Source organism: Danaus plexippus, chromosome 28 (assembly GCF_018135715.1).
Source record: "Danaus plexippus chromosome 28, MEX_DaPlex, whole genome shotgun sequence".
NCBI classification, from domain to species: Eukaryota; Metazoa; Arthropoda; class Insecta; order Lepidoptera; family Nymphalidae; genus Danaus; species Danaus plexippus.
Window position 1 is genome coordinate 644,415 of NC_083556.1, and position 27,141 is coordinate 671,555.

Below are 27,141 nucleotides of genomic sequence, written 5' to 3' on the forward strand. Positions count from 1 at the left end.
TTCCCGATTTTTTTTATTTAATCTTAACAAGTATAAAATCCAACCATGGTTCTTATTTTTTTTTAAATTAGAATCAGAAATAATAAATAAATTCAAGCCAACATCCGCATCGATTGAGAAATAATTATAGATACAGATATCTGATATGTGAAGTGAGTGATTGATTTTTTAATCTTTATTTAAAGATTAATAATCTGTCAAACGATAATCACCTGACACAAATCTTTGTATAACGTAATTTTTTTTTTATCTACACAAGATTGCCAGATAGCATCTTACGAATGCAATATGTGATTAATTTTAATTAAATAAAATAATGTTTTTGCATTATCTTACAATATTATAATTATGTATTAACCGTGAATTTCTTAACAATTTTTTTTTATTATTTAAATCAATATATGTAACTTTTATAAACATTTACACACTTGCTAAAAAAATATATACATATTAAGTGTTTGAGCACATTTTATAAGTTACGATCAACAATTATAAAATTGTTTTCTTTTATTAACTGCAATAAACCGTGAAGCCGAAAACAGAAAACTTAGTCCTTAAATTGTAAGAATGAATTTTTAAAACCTTAGAAAAAACAATAATAAATAATAATAATTTAATTGAATTTTAAAATAAAAAATAAATAAATAATAATTTTATTGAAAGCTGCCTTATTTATAAGATATCTTTTCTACGTTTAAGTGACAGTGGCAGTCCTCCGATAACAGTCTGAACGATTGTGGACATCGGATCAATACGTGGCTTACGTAACGAGCTACGTGATGGAGACAACGTGAATTTACTTAAAATTGTGGCCACTCCAGCCAAAGATTGCATGATTCCAAGTCGCTCACCTGGAAAAATATATATGACCATGAAAAGATTACATTTTTTACCGTTGACAAAGCCCAAGTTGACAAAAATTAATAAAGGCTTAATATCTTCTCAACATATTAACGAATCTTACTGCCTAACATTAGTAATTAGAGCAATTTTAGTTATATGTTATGTGATGTGTAAAACTTACCAATGCAGGACCTGGGTCCGTCGCCGAATGGCATGAAAGTGCATTTTTTGATGTCACCAATGTTGTCTGGGTTGAATCTCTCTGGTCTGAACTCCTCAGGGTTCTCAAAAAGCTCTCCATCCATATTCATGGCCTGCGATGACACTATCATCACCATGTTTTCGTCTAACGTGAAGTTGGTGCCCGGTAGAGTGCATTTATTGACCGTCCGACGAATCAAAAAGCCAGGAGATGTCAAGAACCTGACGCTTTCCCTGTGAATTATTAAGATGTCTATAGAACAAATATAAAAGAAACCTTAATAGAATAATAAAAGATTATTTTGCTGATCATTGAAGGTTACCACCAGCAAGTTTGGTATCTTTTACAATAACATACAATCTATTAGACGTCACAAGAGAAATATATTACTTGAGGGACATTTCCAGATACTTCATGTCCTTCACAGCATCGAAGGACAGTTTCCCTCCGTGATTCTTCAACACCTCGTCGACTTCCTTCCGGCATTTCTCCTGTACTTCCGGGTGATAAGCCAGCATGTGGAGCAAGAAGCTGCTGGCTGATGAAGAAGTTTCGAAACCGGCGACAAAGAAAATGAACACCTGGGCAGCGATCAACTGATCATCCAATTCTATTTCCACGATCTTGGGTGAACCGTCAGGATTCCTGTGCTCGATCGATTCACCGACCAGATTCCCCTTCTCTCGAAGCTCCAACATCATATCCACGAAGTCGTTCCTGCCTGATGGCTTATAATTCCTTTGCGCCATAATCTGCTGGACGATAGAAACGGTGTTATTTTCGATTTCTGGTGCCAAAAAGTGTAAATCCTTGCATAAAACCGGCATCATCCTTTTTAGAAGCGACACGAAATGGTCTCTCTTGGTTACCGTTACAATACGCTTGCCAAGTTTTCGAAAATCTGAGTTTTCGTCGTTAAGGGCGGCTGAGTCTATACCAAAACCGCATGCCCCAATGAAATCTGTGGTGTATCTAGCCATCAGATCACGGATATCAAGCTCATCACATGTCTCAGCCATACCTTCAGCTAACTTCGCTAATTTTTCCGTTCTCTCCACTATCAGAGGGAACATAGCCTTTAATTTGCCACTCGAAAATGTAGGCGTTAGCTTCTGTCTTAGCAACTTCCACACATCACCCTCGGATGTGAACAGATTCTGCAACAGCGGTTCTATGGCTTGCCTGTTTGGATTCAGACCTCGGTAATAAAAGTTCTTGAAGTCTGTTATCAGTATATGCTTGACTAATTCAGGGTCCCGAATAAGGATCGCTGGGTCGTTGCCCTCGAAGAAGCCAACGAATCTCTCTCCAGGGAACCTGTTGTATAGCGCAGCGAATCTTTCAGTTACGCTTACTCCGTCGATAAATTGCTTCAGATTGCTGCCAAAAAATATCAGAGGCTCCTCGTACGGAACGCCCCTCTTCTTCCAGTAATCGAAATTCCTTGTACCGTAAAAGTACAAGGTTATTATCAGGACGCCAATTATTAGCAAAATCATTTTATTGTGGACTCAAACACGTTGTCCTGCTGCGAGGAACCGGATAGAAGTACAGGTTATGGAGATTACCTAATTAATTTGAAATTTTTATCACTTCTGATAGTATTTCTTATCGTTTGATATTACTAAATTTAATAAATAACTGATATCAAATATGAATAAATCTGTTAACTGATACAAAAGTTAATTTTACTTTTGGATAAATGTAGGTAGGTATTATTTAACGTCGCACTGTCCTACTTACGAGGTATGTAGTAACATTGTTTATAAATTCGGTTTAAAACTGGCTTAGGATGTGACAAAAACGACGTTTTTTTTGTAATTTCCACAATTTACGTTTTAATTAAATATTAAGATAGCAACTGTTTATCGTGAATTAGTGACGATATAATTAATAGTTCTTAAAATTAATATCAGCGGAAGTATTAATACTGATTTGAATTAAAGATTTTAGCGTCATTTTCACTTTGGTTATAATGACTATAAGTGAATATGATATAACATGTAATCTGGTGACAATGACCGAAAAATAAATGATTTTTTATAATTATTCACTCAGATTTTGAAACCTGCATGTTTTGTGTTATGTTAAAATTGCGATGACCTTAACGGATTCGATAAGTAAAGTTAATACGAGTTGGGAACTCCTTATGTACACAGATAATATAAAAGAGTTCTATAAAATAAAAGCCCGGGAAAAGAGTATTTCACTGAAACAATATAAAACTGTCATGTCAAAGGTTTTAGGACAAACAGAAACTTTTATCAATACTCAAATATTAATTATTAGCTAAATCATTATTCTGAGAAAAACTTTTGTTTTTATTATAATATTCTTTAATTTAATATATTCTGTCAACATAAAAGTTAAAATAATTTAATAACACTTTTGAGCGAAGACAATTTAATAGTAAACATAAACTATTATAATTTTAAGAGAAATTATATTTTAAATTATTTCAGTACAAAAATTTTAAATAAATGAAAATAATTTATTGTGACCTACATTGTATCGTACAAAAACGTGCACGATGCATTCAGCCAACGTCACGTAGACTGAAGATTACACGGAAGATGTTGTTTAATTCAGATAATATTTTATTTAAAACCTTGTAGCTGCAATTCTTAATATTTATGTGTAAAATAAGATAAACAAGAACATATTTCATTCATTAGTTGCTTGTAATCATAATAGCGATGCTGTATAAAAATAAAACATGTTAAAGGAAAAAAAATATAATATTTTCGTTTCTGAGAAGATAGTATGGAATGGATTTTAAACGGAAATATACCATAAACATTGAAAAATCCGCAACACACTCTGGGACACAGAAACTTTTGATTGATTTTTGATCCATTGGAATAAGTACGTTTGATTCGATTAGCATAGGAAACACTGTTTTAAAAAACGAAGTAATAAATATACCTATCGGTAGATTTCAAAGTTGGTGTTTTTTTTTTAAATAATTAAAATATTACATTTTAAATATATATTGTAATAGGTTTAACTCGTTTAATAAATTTACGTACAACGCTGATAGGTTTGTTTATAAATCGACAGAGGCCGAGATAGGTAGAGCTTAGTTTTTGGCGTCGGGACGTGACGACCCCATCGCCCACCGGGTAACCGGTGCAATCAGTCACGAGGGTGGGGTTCGCCGCTGAATGCGGTGAACGGAAACTCGGGCCTCTTCGGAGGACCGGGTCGCTTGATGGTCGGTCTCCGCTCTGTCTGCCGTTGGACGCTTGCGCTCGGCGGTGGGTAGTTGGAGACTGGCCGCGTGGGCTTGGGTGGGAGTGGTAAGGGGTTAACTCTCTCGCGATTAAGCAAGCCCGCCAGGCGGGGGGACGCTCCTTGTCATGTGGAGTGAGCCCTCGGGGGAGGTGGCCGTTCGCGGCCTGCCGCCGGATCGTCGCGGATGCATGCCTTGAGCGATTCCCGCGTCGATCCACGAGGCGGTGAGGAGACGGTGAGGAGGCGGTGAGTGACCGCTGGTGTTTTAGTGGGTAGCATGGGCCCTTCTGGCCCTTGAATCCCACATAAGATCCTCCGTCTCCCTTAGACGGAGGGGTAGGTATAAAACCTTTCACCGCGTTAACAAAAAAAAAAAGGTAGAGCTTAGTTTTTCATTCATAAATAGTGGCACATTATGACATGGTTATTGAGAAACGGGGAACGCTTTGTCCATAAAGTACACTTGTGCCAAATACACTTCACGATGGCTTGTATTGAATATTTAATGAAGTACTGTAGTTGAAATTTATCATCTGCGAGGTTTATTTTATAAAACATATGCGTCTTTTGTAAAATTGACTTTTATTAAATATTTTAAGTTTCATTCGCCCCCAAGAGCTATTCAAACTTTTATAATTGATATAAATATTTTGACATACTGACTAATTTTTACCTCAACTAAATAGCAGATTTTTTTAAATAGATGTAGAATGTTCTTTATACTCTAATCTAACGGTAAGTAGAAATGTAGACGTAAGTATATGAAGCGCACTCAATGGAAGACAATTGACTCTTACCTTGTAGTTTGTATAATATTGAATTATAAATAAAACTTGAAGACAGTGTAGCTAGAATAATAAAAGAAAAGGGCGGCCTTTGATTAACCAAAAATTTGCTTTTCTAAACCTATGATTAAAGTCTTAAAGCGATGATAACCTATACATTTTACATAACAAATACATTTAAAAAAATATAATCACAAAAAAAAAACAACTATCCAAACTTATTATTTAGTGACAATGTAGTGAATATCAAATTTAAGTAAAACATATATATAATTTGGAATAGGTTTTAAAAACCAAAAATACATAAAATTGCGACTTATATAAAAGAAATATTTATATATCAAAGAAAAATATTCTTTACTTAAATTTTTTAAATAGCAGCCATATTTCGCGAATAATAAAATTTACGTAATCAGGCAACACTGAAGGGACGGTACGCGGACGCGGGAAAAACAAACTTTATTAATTATAAATTGTCAAATAAAGGTAGTTTATTTAAATGTCCATTTTTAAATAACGTATAATAACAAAATTGTTTTTTCCTCTTAATAATAATTACAGTACCATTGTATTTGAAAACATTATCTATATTTGTCATTGCAGATGACAAACGCTTCGGTCTTCGAAGCCAGTGTTTCGCTTACAAAGAATTAGATATCCAACTGAATATTCCTTTAAGTAAAGTTAGTATATTTGTTTGTAACGTTTCAAAAGTCACGTTTTACTTAAACTAAAGTTCATAGACCAATTTTATTTACAAATTTTTTCATATGTTTATTCAGGCTAATCTGTAAAACGGCTGGACAGAATTTAACGGAACTTTCACTGTCAAGTAGCTGGTGTAATAAGGAGTGGTATACATTAGTTTTACTTAGAAATAATATTAATTTGTTTTAAGATGAATGATAATAAAAAACGTTAAATCGGGGCACAACCAGCTTGAAATAAATGTAATCTATTTACATTCATATACATACGTACATATATATACATTATAGGATATTAATTAACACACATATATATATATATATATTAAATAAAAGCAAAATATCTTTAATTTTATATATTTATTTAAGAAGCATCTTCATTCTTAGCGAGCAGTCCCCGGATGCTCAGGTCGTACACCACCTCCTCGATCTTCTTCACATCATACTTCAGAGCATCGAACCTCTTTCTGAGATGGTCGTTTTTGAGATTCAACAATCTATAAAATATACACACATAACATATCATAGTTATAGGATTTAACTGTACCAATAGAACTCAAAGATTATATCATCATCATCATCATCATCAGCCTATCGGAGATCAATGCTGAGCAAAAGCCCCTTCTCATCTCTGAATTGGCGATTTCAAACTTATAATTTGAAATTATAAATCCAGGTTTCCTCGCCATATTTTCCTTCACTTCCTTAAATACTCTTAGACAGTGCATATGGCTCGGAAAAATCGCATTGGTACTGGCCAGGTCTCAAACCTGCACCCTCAAGCATGAGAGGCGGCCCTTTAACCTCTGGGCCACAACGACTTAAAGGTTAGATATTTGTATTTACCTTACAAACAGTTAATTATATAATCAAACTCTACAATTGGTATGTTTAGGTAATATAGAAAGTTAAGTTTAAAAAATAATTAAATTTTACCTGAACCCAGCGTTCAGCTCCATAACGAATTTGGATATTTGAAGGGGCTTCTCATAGTCACCTCTTGTTACCGAGTTAACGGCCAACCGAGACTGGGACAGACAAACATACATGATAATTAATATAAGACCGACAAGTTACATGTAAAGTAAATTGATATATATATACTAGGTAATACTTACAAGTTCAGAACATAAATGCAATAAGCCGACCAAATAATCTTCAATATCAAGATGAAAGCCTTCTTTCTCTTCAATTGCACTCACTGAAAATTAAATAACCCCTTTAATATACACACACACAATATATATATATATATATGTGTGTGTGCGTGTGTGTACATAAATACAGTATGTATAAAAATTTACTATATAGACACTGTTTAATTCTTGCTTTACAATGGACCTTAACATAAATAAATGCTGTATCAAATTCACTAAAACTTTTACATCTTCTCATAGCTATAGATAGATAAAGAGAAATATATTGTGTTTTTATTTAGTTTCTATTCTGGAAACACTAAAGAATTAGTTTCTGATATATATAACTAATGAGAGGAGAACTTATTTCTCTATATTGCACACATCGCACCTGCTCAGTGTCGTAACGGCCGGTAAAGGTCGTAAGTTCATATCTGGTCGAGACAATTTTTTTTTCGTTTATCTTAGAAATATTTCAAAAGTTTCATCCGGATAAGCTCAGTGAATTTAATTATGATACCCTTAACCATTCTAATAAGGTAATCAATTGATTGATCTTTATTACGATGTCTTTAGCGATCTAGAGATATAAAAATGGCGTATCAAAGTGACTATAATGATTAAATGTCTGTTGTTATCATGTTGAATAACACAATCTCTTCTATTTGAAGTCGGTTAAAAACAGATTTGCGTAATCAACAGATGAACAATGCCTTTGGAGATTTTATACTCCAGTTGGACAAAAATGTTTCTTTTAAAATGAGATTTAAATTGAAAATTGATATTCAGTCAGTGATTTTAAAACATCTTGTACGTAACCCACTTTTGTTGTGTTGGGCAAAAATTTGGTACTTTAAGTGTTTAAACTTAATTGTACTACTTGTATAATAATTTTTTTTGAGATTGTGAGTATTTTTAACTATATTTTATCTTGATAACTAAGCTGTGTTGTTGTGTAGTTTTATGAAAATCTATTTAGATAATGAAACTAGTATTATTCGGATTTAATACGCGGATTTTGTGATTCACACCTCGTCTGCTCGTGATCACGGTTGCTGCAAAGTAACCGAAACGTCGGGATTATGTAGTTTTTAAATAATAAAATCCGCGTAGTAAATCCGAATAATACTAGTTTCATTTAAATGAATACTCGCGAAAATCTTAGATCTCATTATCTATTTAGTGGTTTTTGTAGTGATAACAATAAGTAGCATCGGTAAAAATGTATAGGAACCAGCATTCCATGGATTCACCGTGCGGGTGTCGGGTCCATTGTTGCAGGGAGAGGAGCTTCAACAGTGCCTGGGACTTGCCTACCAGGTGTAGGTTAAAGGGACCCCTATCTAAAGCGTGTTAAACACTCACTTCCACTGTCCAAACTCCTCTCTCTGCCTAACCAAATTTGAAACGAACCTACAAAGGCTGTCTTCGAAGTACGTTCCAAGAATGAATTGATATTAGTTCTGGACAGGCCCTAGTCATTTAGAAGGTTTGACTCCTAACTGACTGTTAACAGCTAAGAGCAAGACATTACCTCCTAATATACTCGCCACTGTCTCATGTGTAGCCAAAATCCCCGTTTCCAGCCAGATTGTGAGTGATATTAAGAAACAGTATCTCTGTGTTGTGAAACGCCAGTGGTCGTGATACCTGAAATTATATAACACCTTACTATCAGTTTTCCTTGGTAACTATAAACAGACAGTTTACAGTCACTCATAATTGTTATGATAGTATCAACAGGTTTTGAATAACTACAAACTGTTGGTTTAAAGTATGACGATGAACACAGGCAGTAAGAGTGAAGTTAATTTATTTTATAAGTTAAATAAGAAGAAAAATCGATAATAAAATTATTATGTGATTTTATAGTAATATAATCACCATACTTATAAAAGTCGGTCGCTGGCACCGCTGTCTTCAATCTCTGGTAGCCTTCATTGGCTTTTTCAAATAATTCACGGGCCTTTTGACAGGCTGGCAGTACTGGAATTAGTTTACGATTATGCACTGCAATGTATCTGGTAAGAATAAATGACATTGCTGTCACTAAATATAATTAATACGTAATTGAAATATTTTTTGACTCATTTTTATAATTATATAAGTCTTTCTCTTATTTAATGTTAAATAACAAAGAAATACTCACTACCGGCGTCACTGTGGTGTATTACTTGGAGGACTGTTGTCACTTCGCGAGATATCTGATCAATTTCTTTACAAATCTGGCGTATAACCTAAAATTACAATGTGAGTCATCATAAACTTAAAAATTTACAGCGAAATAATTATTTATAATTATTTTTATTAGCATTAATAAAAACACTTTACATCCGGATGCAAATAATGTTATTAAGAATCGCATTATAAGACTTATGAAGTATAACTCACTTCGCGCAATTCCTGTTCAGAGTCTAGACTCTTCTGAAACTCACTGAATATCGAATTAACAACATGGTTTGAACTCATTTTTATTATTTCTTTCAACTAAATAATAATTGTTTATTATTGACTGTTTTTATTTACGAGTACGGCATCAACATGAACCTCCCGGTACCGAAATGTCTATGGAGTACAGACTAAAAATAAGTACAGTGTATACAAGTATAATTATACAAAATATGATAACCATTAATAAAATTATTATACAGTTTTTTTTAATAGTAGAAATTTAGTTAATAGAATTAATTTTACACGAATTAAAATTCACGTTAGATTTTGATTATTAGCAGCAACAATCCGAAATGAGTTAACGCCTAACGGCTTGATCGGGTAAATTATAATTATGAATTACAATATATTTTTTAAATATATTTAGTATATCTGAAATAAAAATACCTTAACGCTAAATTTATTATATATACAGGCGATATATTAATATTCTACAATATTTAATTGAATCCAAAAATTCATGGCTTTTCAGAGAAAGCTATATACATTTATAAATACATAATCTCTTAGATATTTCGGATAAGAAGAATTTAACCGATTTCGTTCAGGTTTATAAGTGGATGACCATATTTTTATTACCATAATAATTAATGTAAATGCCAAAGTAAAATCCTTGTTTTGATAGAATTATAGCCTAACACTAATTTGTAAGTATATTTAGCATATTCCCATATTAAGGGAAAATTTTGACGCTTTTTGGTCAGCATAAGAATTGATTAAAGTCTACGGAAACTTGTTTGCTTGTTGACTGTATCATAAAAACCAAGGTAGGTAGGGTAGAAATGAAAACATTCTTAACAATCAATACTCTTTATTTAACAGTTTTAACCAGGTGGCCAATGCATCTGGCGACCTCCCAGGATGTGGACGTGAAGGTGGTAGACACTCTGAGCACCATTCTTACCATCGTTTATTACCAAACGGAAGCCAGTCTTATCCAAACCCTTATCAGCAGCTACTTTACGAGCTACCAGCAGGAGATGGCCTATATGACCAAAATATCATTCATCAGAATAGTCTAGATACTGACTTATCAATACACAAATCTTTTAGATATGGGATGAAACCTCTCAGCTTTTCATGGATTTACCATGTAAGTACTGGGTCCATTGTTGCAGGGAGAAGAGCTTCAACAGTGCCTGGGACTTACAACCTGGGTATATGATTAAGGGCCCTATCTAACGCGTGTTAAACGCTCACCTCCACCGTCCAAGCTCCTCCCCACTCCAACTTGAGGGTGGTGGCTTCGTTTTGGATCACATTATTCATTACAATGTTCAGTCCATATCAGTTTATGTTAAAAATTCCACCCAAAGTACTTAAACTATCTCTCACACAAAAATACAATGATGCGACATATCACACAATGAGAAATCTGTTATCGGTTATAAGCCATGAAAAAAATATGATCAACTTCCTCGAGGAGTATGGCTTAAATATCTGACCAAAATTTCCACCTCAGAAGAAGGGCGCTGTCTTTAGTTAAGTCTTTAATAATGACTCCATTAATAATATATATCAGTGAGATTTTTTTTATATATCCCAGATTATGTATGACTTTAACATGTCTTACGAACCATGATATCATAAGCATCTTGCAATAAAGTACCAAAAAGTATCTATGGTGTTATATTACATAATCTGTATGAATAAAAAAAAAATTAGAACCATAGACATTTTGGTATATTGAATCTCTTGTATCAAATCAATGTTATTTAATACTAACAAAGGCATTCAAAAGGCTTTGACTTAAACTATTTCTTGTTTATAAATCTTATATGATTTGTATACCATATATAGATGAAAACACAATATTGATGTAGGGTCATACAATTTGGAACGAAAAATTATTTACCGAGGAGTTTTTCATCTTCATCGTCGGCTTTGGACAACTGGGGGATTGGTTTCCGAGGAATCACCAATATGTGAGTCGGTGCTTGAGGATTCACATCATCGAATGCTACACACTGAAAACACCAAGTTATTCAATAGTACCCTTACTACGAGACTGCATCAAACTACAAACAGACAGTACACAGCTTTCCATTCAAGGACTGACGTTGATATTACGATGTGCGAAAATTTAAGTAAACGAAATACTCTCTGTATGTAGTGAGAGAAAGGAAAGTTTACTAAGGTATAGTAAAGCTTCTTCTTATCTTCCTATTAAGAACAAATTGAATATGTGTATGAAGTAACATATCCTAAAAATGATGCCTACGTACCAAAAAGAGTCGCTTTTTTGTATATATCGATTTCAATGACATTGAAAATTTAAATATTTTCTCAAAAATATTTGGGCGTAAAAGCAGTCATTTTTAATTATCATGAAGAAAATTAGAATAGACCTAGGAATTGCAGTAATAGTGGGATATATCTAATTATAACGGCGTAAAGGTTAAAATAAAAGTCAGCTGATAGCGACCGGCCGGCAAGTTCTTGATCAAAATAATATAAATGTTCTTTACCTGATCGTCTTCGTAAACGAATTTAGCAGGTATTTCTTTCCTTAAAATCTTCCCGAATATAGTATCACCCCCTTGGGATGCAGATTGCGCTAATTCCACTTCACCGGCCGCCATGTTTTGCAGGCACTTTCTCAGTTTGATAGTTCTTTTGAAGTTAGAACTAATTTCAGTTTTCTGACACAGTAATGTCTTATATGACAGAACATATAGTAGCTTTTAAATATTTTTATTATTAAATATTGCAAAAATGCAAGTATTTATTAATTATATATGAAAATTTAATCACATTACGCTGTGTCGTATAAAATTTAGTTCATAATTATTTTATCGAGACAAAACTTTTAAGTTAAAGAAGGCTTTTGAAGTTGGTTGTATTTAAGATCTTCCGCAGTTTTAATAATTCTATGTTTATATATTTATTCTATTTTTTTATTTCATCGAGTGCAAGCCACCAACATAGGACATAATATTAGATTTTTGCCGTTAAAATAACTATGACAGGAAGAATCGCAAATTAATTCGAACTTAATTGTTCAATGTTGCAAGAAGAAAAAATCAGAAAGACAAAGTTCAACCTAAAATATCACACTACAGTCAAGTATGGGAACATTTATGAATTGTCGAAAAAATGGACATAGATATTTATCTACGTTGATAGTGATGCAACGAAGATTTGACTTAACTGCTATAGTGATTTCACACTTGGAAAACAAAAATTAATTTTCATAGTTAGAACCTAAGATCTAAACTGATTTTTTTTTTTGGTTTTAAGAAATACTAGAAATTGAACTAAAGGGTTCATCGAAATATCATTTTCATACTATAGACTCGATTGTTAAAATAAATCTTATTAAATAAACTTTTTTAATTTCCTTTTCCTTGCCATAATAAACATTACAGAACATTCTTGGTAGGGTTTTTCAATTGTTTTAACGACTATTGGCCTGGAAGTAAAAAGCATTATGAGGTTTGAAAACGAGACTATGAAAGTGTTAAATATAACTAATATCCAATTTAAGATATCAAACATAGACATTGGAATAATGACGTTCAACTTTAGGTTCTAAAATTAATAAAATTAAAAAAAATTTTTATTTATTATTTAGCGCCTTCCGTGAAATTTTATGGTATTTTATAATAAAATGAAACTAATATATAACAAGATCATATGTATATTTTATATAACATAACACTGTATTTACAAAATCTATATACGTGCGTGTGTGAACCATTTTAAGTACATCGCTTGTTTATAAAAAAAAATCAAAGCTAACAATTATATTTATTAAATAGATTTACGAAACGATAAACAATATATTTAAGATGAGGCCATACGATACTTTTTAGAACTGGTAACACTGATCGATAACGTCAATGAATTTACAATATGGCGGACAACCTAAAATATTTATATGGGTTTAAAAAAGTATCATTACAAATGTCTTTCAAATGCCCATTTTGTATAGACAAATTAATTATCGGGATCGGAAATTTTAGCGTTATCAGTAAAAAAAATATATGTAAGAAGCACTTGTTACTATTTAATTATATTATTATAGATTTTTTTTTCTATAGAATAATGTTGTCGGAATACCGAGTCACAGATAATATATATAAGTTTAAAACATTAAATTTGGCGCAAAAAAATTAAAGAACAACAGTTAACTTAGAAAATATAAAAGCAATATTTACTAATAACAAATGCATCTTAGCATCATATTGTTAGTGTTGTACCTGGGCCTCACCTTAATATACGTAAAGGTTCTACCGGTTTCTTAATATAATGTAACATAGATTAAATAAATCTAAAATATATCAATAAAATAATTTACATATTAAAAATAAACAATATCTAACAAAGTAACCACATTATTGTACGTGTATGGCGTAAAATAAATTAAGAATTAAATGCTTTGTATATAACTTTATGTAGCTCTGTGGGAAGTTTAGATGAAATGTTAATGTTAAAGCCAGTTTTATTGTGGTGTTATAAAAAAGAATACGTATATATTGTTTAAATACCACAATTTCTGTTAATATTACAATGAGAATGTAGAAACGTAAATTATATATATATACTGAAATTTAATTAGCTGCCACAAAACATTAATATATTTTTTTAATATAAGTATTTTATTTTTACACAGATAATATTACCTCATGTCTGTACGCATATTCATTTTTAATCTGTCATAAATTCGCGCTAAAATAAAGCAACTGTCAAAATGGCAAGCATAATTTTGATTATATTAAGGAATAGATTTTAAAGGAAAACGTTTGTTTAATCAATGCCTGCATGTGTGTCAGTCTTTACATAGCGATGAGGTTATTATATAATGAGTTCACAGCCTTATAGTATTTATTTAAATTTAAAATGGAGGATAGTTTACGAGTAATTAAAAAAAAAAAGCGTCACAACAAGAATAATTTTAAAGTTTTTAAGTTTCCGAACGCGAAAACACGATCGTTTTACTTTCATTTAGAATCATTTTATCATAATTTATTAATATTTTTTTCCCTAATTATTTGATATTTACAATTGTTATAAAAGTAAAAAAATTTTGGGCGCCAGTCACTCCGTAACTTCTGTTAGACGCGAGGTTTAACATACTGATTCACTGAACATTTTTACGTGAAATTTATTTCGTAATTTCTACCAAAGGGAAGTGACTTTTGAACTAATATTGAGCCCTCGCATCACACGTTTGTCTAAGCCTTAATATATGTTCGACAGCTGTATAACTTTCCTCCGTCTTTATAAACAGCAACAACGTAAGAAAATATCTTTCCAGTCGTATTTTTTTGTTTACATTTCTGTTTAGTATATGAAAACGTGTCCAAATATAAATGACTATATAGCCGGAGGGTAGATTCCACCCAATGCCTAGCAGTAGTCTCTATTCATCAACACCTGTGGGTAATTAGTAAAATTTCAGCCGCTATGGGTAACGATAGTCATTACCCTGGACCGGGGTAATTGGTGACGTTTTTACCCCGGGCGGGGTTACTTTCACCCCCACGTTGGGTCATATTTGGTCCATTGGTACCCGGGCGCGAGGTAAACTCTTCTTCCTTGGATGTAACACGTCACTATGCCGCGGTAGGCTGTACGAGGTATGCCACTCTGTAGAAAAGGACAGAACTTATATATATACATACATATATATACCCCACACACCTCTATTTAGAGCACTTAACACTGGCTTATCAAACATTATTTGAGATAATAACTTTTCTATCCAACTCGCAGTCACAGTTTTAACTGAATCACCACCGATGCAATTGAGTCGGCTAAGTAAATGTTTTTTTTATCACCTCTTGGATCTTGAACGTGTAAAACATTATTATGCTATTTCTTGATATCTAAGACTGACTTTCCAAATGAGAATTTCATTAAAAAAAGAATTTAGACGAAAAAGAAAAGAATAGCAATCCCGTAATGTTGAGCAAATAAATTTGAGTACTTAAACCGTAATGTGGGTAGTTTGAAAAAAAATAATATAAACATACCCTAAAATCATCCATGAGTCCTAATTTCTTGGCCGCCTTCTGGTAGGTTTTCGCGCTGGTGTAAGTCACTTTAACGGGTTCGACTCCCGATCGCGACTTCGCCTCCTCAGCTGTCTGTTCCGGAAGTGACGCCACTAGCGTCGTGAGGTGATCGTCGTAAACATCCTGTATATAAATCAAGTTGAACGATGTTCTGGAGGTTCATCATATATTCTATTGGAATAATAAATTCATTAATGCAGGAGAATAATTTTAAAGATGTGGATACACTTACAATATACGTGATTTATTGTTTATAGCTGAATTTTTTTAATGGGTTTTTGGTGTTGATTTTCAATACCATATTCGCCAGCTCCAGTCTTTGGTCTGATGAGCAAAATAGACCGATTTGATGAATTGAAGGTAGTTCTGTACTCACCTTAAGTAAGTAGGTGAGGTTCAGCTTGGTGAACTCTATGTATTCCATGTTCAACTGCATATATCTCAGATGCATATCGAAAAACAGTCCTTTACTGACGCCCACCTAAAGGAAAAGTTCTCACAGTTGATTTACAACCTAAATATCGGAATATTTGCTCCAGCACACGAATCATAGACGTAGAACTAGATTTAAGCAGGGTTTAGAAATAGGGTTAGCGATATTGTTGTTGTTAGAATATACACTGCTGTTATTTCTTCGTGAAAAAGACCGCGGACAATAAATTTCTATTTTTGCTTCTCTGAACCTATTCTTCTTGAACATTCTCCCTATGGACTAAAGACGTTTTGTTCACTGAACAAAATATTTAAGTAACTTGCTATATTGATAGACATTTTGACTGGTCTTAAGTATCAGATTTTAAGAGAAGGGATGGGTTATTTATCTTCAGTTAGCTTCATATCAAGAATTGGTACAAAAGGCCACGTCAAATGGCAGTGAAATGTCTAAATTTATGTTATTTTCCTGTCTATTGGTCCACTTTGACATAAGAATTTTCATAGTCAGTACCATTGGATGTGTGTTGGACAGGGTTTACTCACCTTTCCAAAGCTGTACGTCCTTGATACTTCCGGTCTGATGCAAGCCCGACCTTGTGTGTTCTCTGGGTCACGGAGCCAATCGTCAAAGAAGCTGTAATAACGTCTAAGTATTGATGCACTTCACGACTGGTTATCACTTTAATTTTGCGCCTTGAATTTCCGGACCGATGGAGTGTGAATGATGAAGAAAGGCGGATAGGGTCCATAGCTCGGAAGAGATTGCATGAGATTTAACCCATTGAGTCACTTGGTACTCAAAAATTAAGATCTTTGAATATTTGGCAGGGACTACAGTAGATTGTTAAATTCAACTTTATGATTCTATATTATTTCTATTCCGTTTTCTCAAAGCCATTAAACGTAGATGTGCAGATGCCTTGTTGCGAGTTTAGCTGATTATCTTTGTTTTGGAAAATATGCCGTTAAAAATCGGTCTCATTATTTATTCTCACATTGCTTTGTATATAAGTTTTCTTCACTATTTCAACGCCAAGATAATAAAACAACAGGCAAATACTTTATCACCTATGACATAATAGTTAGTGGCTATTGTCGATACTGATCTGCCAATAAATTTCTTTCGACTTCGGTCAAATGGCTTCAGAGTTCAGCCAGAGGAAACAGACAGGAGAAGTTTTTCGGTTAAGTATAATGGTCATATCATGGATAAATGTATTATTAAAGCTATTATTTTAATTAATTAGATATATATATGACTACTAGTATTATTCGGATTTACTACGCGGATTTTATTATTTAAAAACTACATAATCCCGACGTTTCGGTTACTTTGTAGCAACCGTGATCACGGTAACCGAAAAGTAACCGAAACGTCGGGATTATGTAGTTTTTAAATAATAAAATCCGCGTAGTAAATCCGAATAATACTAGTTTCATTTAAATGAATACTCGCGAAAATCTTAGATCTCATTATATATATGACTATTAATTTATACGTAAAGATTATGCTACTCACGCTTGCGGCCATTTCGGTTCCAGCTGTAACCAGGTCTCCCTCTTCAGGAGCCATCCAAGTCCTGGGAAGAAATCCGTCCTATGAAGGAGCTCCGGCCGAGATAGATCTATTAACTGCTTCTTTCCATTGTCGTTCCACGCTGATATACACCTTTTCATTGACGTTTATTAGGGTTCGGTTTGATTGTACAGGATGTTACAACGTAAATTGAGGGTAGTCGGAAATATATAGGGGGTTCACTGATTGGGCAATAAATTTGTGACTCACTGACCTGACGACTATTTATTTTAAGATGTTTTGAGAATTTGACAATATTTAGGGGAATCATGTTAGAATACACAAATAAAAAAAAATTAGCAACTAATGTTAGTTATAGGACAGTTAACTATAATGTAAATACTATCATAAACAACCAAATACTCTACTAGGGCGATAGAAACAGAAATCTATATGCATAGTGACGTATAATAGATGGATGTAGTGGTAGTGACGTCAGCATGGCGTACAAAAAAAATGTCCTAACTTTTTGTTACTTAGCAAATTTCCTGGTTTGAAGGAAATGAATGAGGATATTGTAATAAACGTTTAGAAATACTCACCATATCGTCGGATCTTTGGACAACAGAGGGTATGTCCCGAGGAAATATTCAAAGAAGTCCGGCGAAATGTCCAGATCATCTACGAGTTGATCGTATTACAATTAGAGCGTAATATTATAAGGATATGACGGTAGCAATTCCTAACTTTCATTCGAATAAATCTGAACGCTATTATGTATCACATAAAAAACTTTTTAGTACTTTCATTATTTTCAAGTCATGACTTGTTTTCACTAGGACGTACCATCTGCTGGTAGTCTTGAACGCTTACCTTCAACAATGATCACAGCCTCGTGTTTCAGAGTTACGAACACGTAGTTCAACGCGAACCTGAAATGCCTCGCTATTTTGTAGTACCCTTTGAACTTCACTTTGGCCCTGGTGAGAGGAATCTCTGACAGGTCTGGCTGTCTCACTACCGTTATGGTAGGATCGGTGTCCGTATACGATTTTATTATTTGGTAGGTCTCATTGTGGCCACAGTCCTTCGAGAAAAGCATAGAAATATATTAAAACTCATTTGAATGTCGGTAAAATTAATTTTTTAGGCCATCATTGCTTAATATTATCTTAAGAAGTAAATATTCAACTGATGGACTGAACTAAACGTAGTTAATCGACTTGAAGTATTTAATTATACATTATATATATAAATTGTTACTGGATTCTGAACCCATTTGTATATACCAACCAATCAATACAGCCAAATAAAGTTGGAAAAAAAAAATCATTGACAAACAATTTTTATCAATTAAATTATTTATCTTGATTGGCCTTTGTTAACTTTTTATAAACCAGGACCTTAATAAAGTTACTTGTACATCGCTAACTAAATCATAGTATCTTTTCTTGATATCTTACCTGGCTAACAATAATAGGAAATGTATTTTTGTCTGGTCTGAATTTCACTAAATTGTCCAAACACCTCCTGACCGTGACTCTGTCGCACGCTATCACTAAAATCGGCAGGACAGGACCCTTGCCAGCTGAAAAATTTATAACATAATGAGATCCAAGACTTTCGCGAGTATTCATTTAAATGAAACTAATATTTTCTCATCTCGTTTTCGTGATCACGGTCGCTGCAAAGTAACCGAAACGTCGGGAGTACGTAGTTCAATAAAGAATAAAATAGTAATAATAATCCGATTATATTAGCATCATTCCAATAACATTTAGTTTATAGATAGTAAATTCGATTTGTTCGCGAGGAGTGTTACTATACAAGTCCTGGAATGCTTGACACGACAAACTTTATTTGGTTTGATTTGATTTGAGGTTTGATGTTGTTTTTGGTAGAATCGGAAGATCGGCATCTCATAGTGTCCAAGAAAATAGAACTTATGTGTCAACAGATTTATGGGCTTTTAATGGAAAGACCTGTATGGAGACTGGGGATAAGGTAGAAGACTTTTCAACCGTATCTCTACTGAATGCTCGTCAGTAAGACATTTCCTAGCAGTTTTGATGTGATAATATTTTACAAGTGTCTTCGAACAAAATATGAGCAAAGAAATATTTAGTATTATGCCTACTATGATTCATTGGTGACGTATGTTCATGCTTTCCTAGGGTGTACTTTGTACTGAATTAAAATTAACTTTACTTATTCAGATTCTTCATTATAATGATCAACAATATTTAATAGTTTTATTTTAAACAATGACGTGGGGAAAAAATCCGCAAATCACTCTCTCGTGGCTCCCTCTACACTCAGCCAAGATGTGAATGTCAGCTGTCAATGTCAGATGTCAGTGTCGATGTCAATCGATATATATATATATATATTCTTCAAAAATGTTTGCGAGTAAAATTTTGTATTGAATAATTTTTTAATCTTATTCGACGATAAAAAATCAATAAACGTTTTATTGCACGCCATGTGGCGTTTTATGGCCAGATAAGAATGATTTGTAATTGACAAGGCACTGAATGGATTATCAGCAAAATTAATACATTAAGGTTATATAAGCTATAATTACAACTCGTTCAATACTGAACCAATATTGATGGAACTTTGTTTGAAATTCGTAATTCTGTATGGGGAGTTGGATGACGTTGTTAGGTCTGTTAGGTCTCATTGATTGTTATAAAAAATAACTTCCATATAACAATATTATATATGTTTAAAATTTTCGTAAAAATTGCAATTTACTATATATATATCTTCAGTCAATAATTTTATTTGAAGTCACTTATGTAAATTCCTATGACTTTTCTCGTATTCCGAACTTAATTGATTAATATTAAATGCTCTTGACATTATTTATACAAATTTTACAGATTAGGCTTCAATTATGAAGCATTTTCATGATGATGTTTGAATTCATTTTTTAATTTGTCCAACCTTCATTCAGAATTATTTTGTATTATTTTTACATCACAAATGATTTCAACAAAAAAAAAGTAATAAAATAATTTTGAAAATTATGACCAATTCAATCTAAATGTTCCGGATTTAACTGTCAGAAGTACTTTGAAATAAACAATTTTATTTTTAACAAACGACGCAAATCGACGGGGTGTTGTAAGTTTGGCGTGTCTGTGTGTGTGTGTCTGTCTGAGGCAATGTAGCTCCCAAACGGATGATCCGATTTTGATGCGGTTTTTTTTTGTTTGAAAGGTACATCCGTCGAGAGTGTTCTTAGCTATGTTTGGTGGAAATCGGTTCAGGTCTTCGAGGTCATCAGGTCGTTTGTTAGGTGTGATAGGAATGTTGCACGCACAGTTTGCTCGCAAGCATATGTGGGATCTGACATTTGAAACACTAGCCTTTTGTCATAATTAGTGCGTACTTTTTTTTGGTCGGGGGTTTTATTAATTTTTTAATTTACATTATTATTTTAGAACGTTGCGATTCTTTTAAATTAAACAACGAACAAGTTCAAAAATTATGTTCATATTATTCCGCGTGGAAACGGATATACCGATTACAATCGAATTTAAAAAATATTTAATCTAAAATTATTAACAGTTTTATATAACACATATATAATAGATGTATAAAATGTGTAAATTAATTTATTTATAAGCATAACGTGCTGAATTGGCACAATATTTTCTGTCAATATCACGTACAAAAAAAAAAAAAAAAATATTCAAATGACAATACTTTAAATGTCATTAGTGACATAATATCATTGGTGGCATTTGTTATTACGTATATTATTATCTACTCGACATTGGCAGAATATACTGTGCTCGTTATCGCATGGAATAAGGCCATATTAATAGAAAAAAAAAATCATTGTTATATAAAATATACAAAGACTTGAATGATCGTGTACAGCAAAATAGACAATTTGGTCTCACATTATAGTATATCAAAACAGTGGAAGAATTTACAACATCCGATCAATGTTTACAGTGCCGCCAATATTCACATACAACTGACGGTTGGTAAACATTCAAATATGGCGGGAGTTTGAGAAAATACACAAACATAAATATTCCCATTGTATATTGTGTTGTAAAATATTTATTAGATATTTATACTTTAAATGAAAGATCATTGATTGCCCTATAGGAGTATAAAAAATCTATTATTTTTTATAGATCAGTTTTAGCCGATTCAATTCTCTTATTTGTTATTTAAAGTTATCAGCTAATATAACTTATTTGTAAAAAATAATTAAAACTGAAGTACTAGAAACATTTCTTATACTATTTGTAAACAGTCTAGACTGATCTAGTACTAGTCTAGACTCAGTCTAGAGATATGATAATATTAACGTTTTAAATATCAACTACCTTAATAGTATAGGAGATATACATTTTCAATCATAATTAATAAATTAAATATATATATATATATATTTTTTCTGTAAATTAAAATGTGAAAGGTGTTATGGTACATATATAAATAGTATTAGAAATATATATATTATGATTTAGTTATAGTTTGATAAAAAAAAACATACTAGTGTACAGATGGAGAGATTCAAAACGAGTCCACAGATAATAATTATTGTCAGAAAATAGCTCATACAATATAACTATGCACAGCCAACTAAACAAGACCTTGCGACTAGATTATGTTTTAATAAATACAATGGGTATTCAAATGGAAATTTGTTTTTCAGTCGCTCCGCGTCAGACGCTGTCATCTCGTCTGTCCGTGACCACGGTCGCTGTAAAGGAACCGAAACTTCGGGGTCATGTAGATATAAAATTAAAAAAACGCATAGTATCCGATAGTTCATTTAAATGAGTACATTCGAAAATCTTAGATATCATTAAAATATGCCTATAATCAGTTGGAAGTCTTATCTCCTTAAAAAATCCCTCTCGGCGCTACGGCTAGCTGTGTAACTATTTTTCTACATCAACAAACATACACACATAAACATTATAATAATTTAACTCATTAATCTGACTACACCAACTAAATTATTAGCCCACGTTTTATAAACTAAGGCTTCACACGCACTGGAATCGTGGAATATTTTGCCAATGTCAACGTTTATAACAAGCGTATAGAAAATTTCTATTCTTAATTTGAGATACGACATGCTAGTTAATAAGTAAAATAGATTAATAAGATTGTAAAGTGAAATAAAACTAACGAGTCAATGGGTTATAGTTGATTTTTTAAATGAAAAAAGCCGACGAGGAATACGAACGAATACGCGTATATCCATACTAATATTATAAATGCGAAAGTAACTCTGTCTGTCTGTCTGTTACTCAATCACCCCTAAACTACTGAACCGATTTAAATGAAATTTGGTAAGGAGATAGTTTGAGACTTAAGTAAGGACATGAGTTACTTTTGAACGCGGGAAAACAATTCAAACCCATGGGAAAAAATAATTTTCTGGCCAAAGAAGGAAAAACTTAAGAAATCGATGGCGGTAGATGATAAATAACAAGGACCAACTGACAGACATTCACACCTCGTCTGCCCGTGATCACGGTTGCTGCAAAGAAACCGAAAGGTCGGGATTATGTAGTTTTTAAATAATAAAATCCGCGTAGTAAAACCGAATAACACTAGTTTCATTTAAATGAGTACTCGCGAAAATCTTAGATCTCATTATGTTAACATCGTATATAAAATGTATTGCAGTAATTTATCTTATATTCTTCTTAAAATGTATTAACCTAACATAACCTATGACAATAACACTCAGTATGGCCTCATCCCATCTCGGCACAATTCAAATATATGTACAAAAAAGTACAGCTCAGGTTTTTTCATACTACTGTACAAAAAAAAACTATATAATGCGGACGAAGTCGCGAGTAAAAGCTATATATTACTAATTGTGAAATTATTGTGGACGAAGTCGCGGGCAAAAACTAGTATTACTCATATATTAAGATCATTTTATGTAACTGATTTCCAAGAACCTAAGATTATGTTAAACGTCTTGCAGGTTGCAAATAGTATAACGCATTTGCAAACGTAAGATCATCTATTTTTTTTCATATTTATTATATATTTTATGTTAAATAGAAAGTGTATATATACAAAATAACTTATATTGTCTGTTTCTTATATAAAAATAGAAGCTTTTTAAGCCTTAAAAAAAATTGTCTGTTCGTCTGTATGTTCCGGCTAATGACTGAAACGGTTGGACAGATTTATACGGGACTCTCATTGACAGGTAGTTGATGTAATAGGAGTAAAATGAGCTACTATTAATTCAGTATATATAAATAAAAAATAAACATAGATACCGTGCGGACGAAGCCGCGGGCATAGGTAGTATAGTCATAATAACATATAAATTAAAAAAATTACTATAAACATGTAGCAATAATCAACTTAACAGAAAAACAGTATTCAGAATCCATCCAACAAAAATTTTATGTAAAAACGAAATGTACGCATACACCTCTTTTTTCGAAATCGGATCATATCTGGACGTAATAAAATCTACATGCTTATAGACAATTTAAAAGAAAATACTTTAATATTCATTGCAACACGCGGCTGAGAGGCTTCTTCAAGGTAAGAAACCTTAGTCGTTAAAAAATAATATACATTTATATATATATATAGAGACCACTGACAGACGGTGAAGGAAAACATCGCGAGGAAACCTAGAGTTATAATTTCAAATTATAAGACTGAAATCGCCAACCCGCCTTGAGCATGCGTTGTGATTAATGCTCTAACCTTCTCCATGTGAGAAGAGGCCTTTTACAGCTGTGGGCTCCTATAGGCTGATCACAAGTTTTCGTTATTAAACTAAATACATAGTTTACAGTCCATTCGTAATCTTCTCGTAATTTAGTGTCAATGTGAATACGAAAAACTTGGAACTACGCGTGTCGAGTTTTAACACACGTTTAGTAAGAGTAAAAAATATTATATAAAAAGATTATTTGGCCACTTTTATACGTAAATAATCGTAGAATACTTCTTTTATATAAAATTCAATATATGTATATATATATGTATATTTAAATTTGTTTCCTGATAAAATATGTATATATTTTTATAAACTTGTACGACGAAAAGTATTTACCTTTCCGTTTATGCTAAGTGTCACTCTTCAGTATCTATGAGTGTTTAATGAAGTGACTGTTATAAAATATATCAGCAAAACTTACACTATAATATTTATATTACTATTTATCAATACATATAGTTCATTTTTCTATTAAAACTTTTGCAAGACTATTTTTTTTTTTCTCTGGACAGCACTTGACTCAATCCAGCCATTTGATATCAAGCCGGTGGTCGCAAACACACTATCTCTTTATCAGTCCATTAACCGTTATCTTGAAGATACACAAAATATAATTGTACAGAAACGGAGGTAGGCAAAACTTTCAGCGAGTATGAATTGTACTGTTCCGTTCCGATGCATAAGAAAAATCCACAATTTTATATAAAGCTATACTGTATTATAAAATGGTTAAATGAAGAAATATATAAGAAAAGGATTAAAATGATTTATAATTTAATGGCATCCATTGTTATTATATTTGTTAGTCGGTAAATGTTGATAGTACGAATATAATCTCTAACCCCAATTAACTTATACATAAGCAAACATTCTCCGGAAAGTGGTCGCAAAGAATTGAGAGAGACATAGTGGGACCACGAGGACGGCAAATGATGTAGACAGAGCGACGAGGTTTGAGCCAGAATTCGTCGACTGGTGAATATATATATATATATATGAAATGTTAAGAAAAACATCAAATAATAGGATTTTCAACTAAATTTCAACTTTCACTTGTAGTAGATTTAAAAGTAATGACTATTAATATATAAGTGCGGGTGACTTGCTATTAGACTGATGCCACGGAATTTTAATGTAACAGGTAAATAAATGTTGTTTAGGTACAAGTAACATTTAAGGCATAATTTTTTTATCGATACTAGAATGTTGCTGCATTAATTAGTGTGTTATTTTTATCTCATTGATTAGATAGTGAAATATATGTTGTTTCAATCAATTTCGTTTATCGATTCCTAAAAATGTGTGGATAGCAGTTCAAACATAGAAAAACTATATAGAAACTAAATTATGACAAATATTGTTTCAGTTTATAAAAAAATTATAACTTTAACAAGTTAGCCGGTAATTTGTGATGTCTTAATTTATATTTATATATAAGATATTACCATTGCAGTGGTCACAAATAAAGTTTCGTATTCAAAAGTTTTTTAATTAAGTTCTAAAGTGTCCTAATTATTGAATGTACTTACTTTGTACAAAACCATCTCGGTTCCCGGGTATTGGTGAATCTTTTGAAATCTCTTGATGATCAGTCTTCCTGAGATGCTGTTTAACTTTATCTAACAATTTATAGCTATCACTTAACTGATCTAACATTTTATTTTGTAAATTGTCTAATTCTGTTTCTATTTTGTCAATATTTCCCCGTTTCTTTGAGACGGGAACGAAAAACGAGGAATAGGAAACGACAAGCCATAGCAAGATGAATCCACCGCTTATTAAAATGATTTTGCGTAGATTCACACGCATAATTACAATTATATTAATACACCACTCAAAACATTTTCATACAAAACTTTTGTCGTAAAATTAAATTTATATTGGAACACATTTGTATTTTAAATTCAGCTATATGTGCATTTTGGTTACTTTATGCCGTATATATATTATATAATCTGATAACTATTTATGGTTATTTTTCATTAATTTGATAAATTAATATAGAACACGGCTCGATATCGCGGTACGAAATGATATTATTATTAAATACACTGACATAAATCATATTTGACGTTGGTTTGACAGTTGATGACATGGCTAGTGTGGCCAGTATGCTTTCAGACTGGGCGGCCAGCTCTCAAAGTCCGGTTTTTTACTACTAATAAAAAATATTTATAAGTAATTTCCTCAAACAAATAAAGATATCAAAAAATCGCGATATCTTTTAATCAAACATGTGAATATACAAATAAATGCCGTATTTAAAAATAAACCTTAATTAAGTAGACGGTTTTAGAAATGATATTAATTGTAACGGCCTACCTGATGGAACTAGTACCGTTGCTCACGGACATACACAACATAGATATGCGGATGTGTTGCCACCCCCGATTAAGGAGGAGGGGGTTGAAATAGTGGGAAAGGGAGGGAAAAGGGAAGGGGTAGGAAAGGGTGGGAAAAGGAAAAGTTCAACCGGCTCTCTCACTCTTCGGACGAAACGCAACCATTAAAGTCTACTTCACGCCGATCTTCTGTGAGAGGGTGGTACTTCCCCGGTCGAGCCGGCCCATGTTCGACATGCAGTAACTTGACTACAGCTAGGCTCTACCACCTTTATTTATTAATACAATTACCTCCACTTTTAGAGAGAAAACTTTAAGTTTTAGAGAAAAATAGTTTTATAGACTAAACATACTCTAGAGATAGCATCTGCATAAAGACAGAATTTGTCTGAAACAGACATTTTAAAATGTTCTTCAAACACTTTTTCATATATAGAACAATATTATTATAAAACTTATAACCCAGTGATAAGTTTTAGTTATTTTTAATATTTGAATATGTATCTTTTCAAAAGTTACCAAAGCTCTGAATTGAATTGTCTGTAATGTATGAATAACGAAAGAAAATGAACCGAAAACTAATAATAATTAATATTTAAACCCAGATCAAGAGGTAAGTTGTTGTTCATGATGAAATTTCGATCCCTATTAATGACGTGCAAAAAAAAAAGCAAAATGGATGGCAATAAAACAATTTTAACAATCCTTATTTTTTACTAACTACTTAC

The 27,141-nt window shown here is 32.5% G+C and overlaps 4 protein-coding genes across 4 annotated transcripts; all 4 read right to left on the bottom strand.

Moving 5' to 3' along the window:
- Positions 1-599: 599 nt before the first annotated feature.
- Positions 600-2,544, bottom strand: LOC116776387 (cytochrome P450 6B2-like). The gene is made up of 3 exons (XM_032669585.2): positions 1,436-2,544; positions 1,025-1,278; positions 600-851 (listed from the first exon to the last, which is right to left on the bottom strand). Exons 1-3 carry the CDS (start codon positions 2,542-2,544, stop codon positions 673-675), a joined length of 1,542 nt encoding a protein of 513 aa, XP_032525476.2. The 3' UTR covers positions 600-672.
- Positions 2,545-6,116: 3,572 nt separating this feature from the next.
- LOC116776108 (translin) lies at positions 6,117-9,486 on the bottom strand. Its single transcript, XM_061525433.1, has 7 exons — positions 9,299-9,486; positions 9,057-9,144; positions 8,797-8,893; positions 8,442-8,557; positions 6,890-6,972; positions 6,708-6,799; positions 6,117-6,268 (listed from the first exon to the last, which is right to left on the bottom strand). Exons 1-7 carry the CDS (start codon positions 9,374-9,376, stop codon positions 6,136-6,138), a joined length of 687 nt encoding a protein of 228 aa, XP_061381417.1. The 5' UTR covers positions 9,377-9,486; the 3' UTR covers positions 6,117-6,135.
- A 663-nt stretch (positions 9,487-10,149) lies between these two features.
- LOC116776215 (adenosine 5'-monophosphoramidase HINT1) lies at positions 10,150-11,988 on the bottom strand. The gene is made up of 3 exons (XM_061525420.1): positions 11,827-11,988; positions 11,214-11,325; positions 10,150-10,343 (listed from the first exon to the last, which is right to left on the bottom strand). Exons 1-3 carry the CDS (start codon positions 11,938-11,940, stop codon positions 10,183-10,185), a joined length of 387 nt encoding a protein of 128 aa, XP_061381404.1. The 5' UTR covers positions 11,941-11,988; the 3' UTR covers positions 10,150-10,182.
- Positions 11,989-12,982: 994 nt separating this feature from the next.
- Positions 12,983-26,113, bottom strand: LOC116776300 (alpha-1,3-mannosyl-glycoprotein 2-beta-N-acetylglucosaminyltransferase). Its single transcript, XM_032669459.2, has 9 exons — positions 25,601-26,113; positions 18,793-18,917; positions 18,203-18,416; positions 17,932-18,010; positions 17,333-17,482; positions 16,357-16,447; positions 15,755-15,859; positions 15,337-15,501; positions 12,983-14,950 (listed from the first exon to the last, which is right to left on the bottom strand). The coding sequence occupies exons 1-9, from the start codon at positions 25,878-25,880 to the stop codon at positions 14,837-14,839; spliced, it is 1,323 nt and encodes a 440-aa protein (XP_032525350.2). The 5' UTR covers positions 25,881-26,113; the 3' UTR covers positions 12,983-14,836.
- Positions 26,114-27,141: the final 1,028 nt, after the last annotated feature.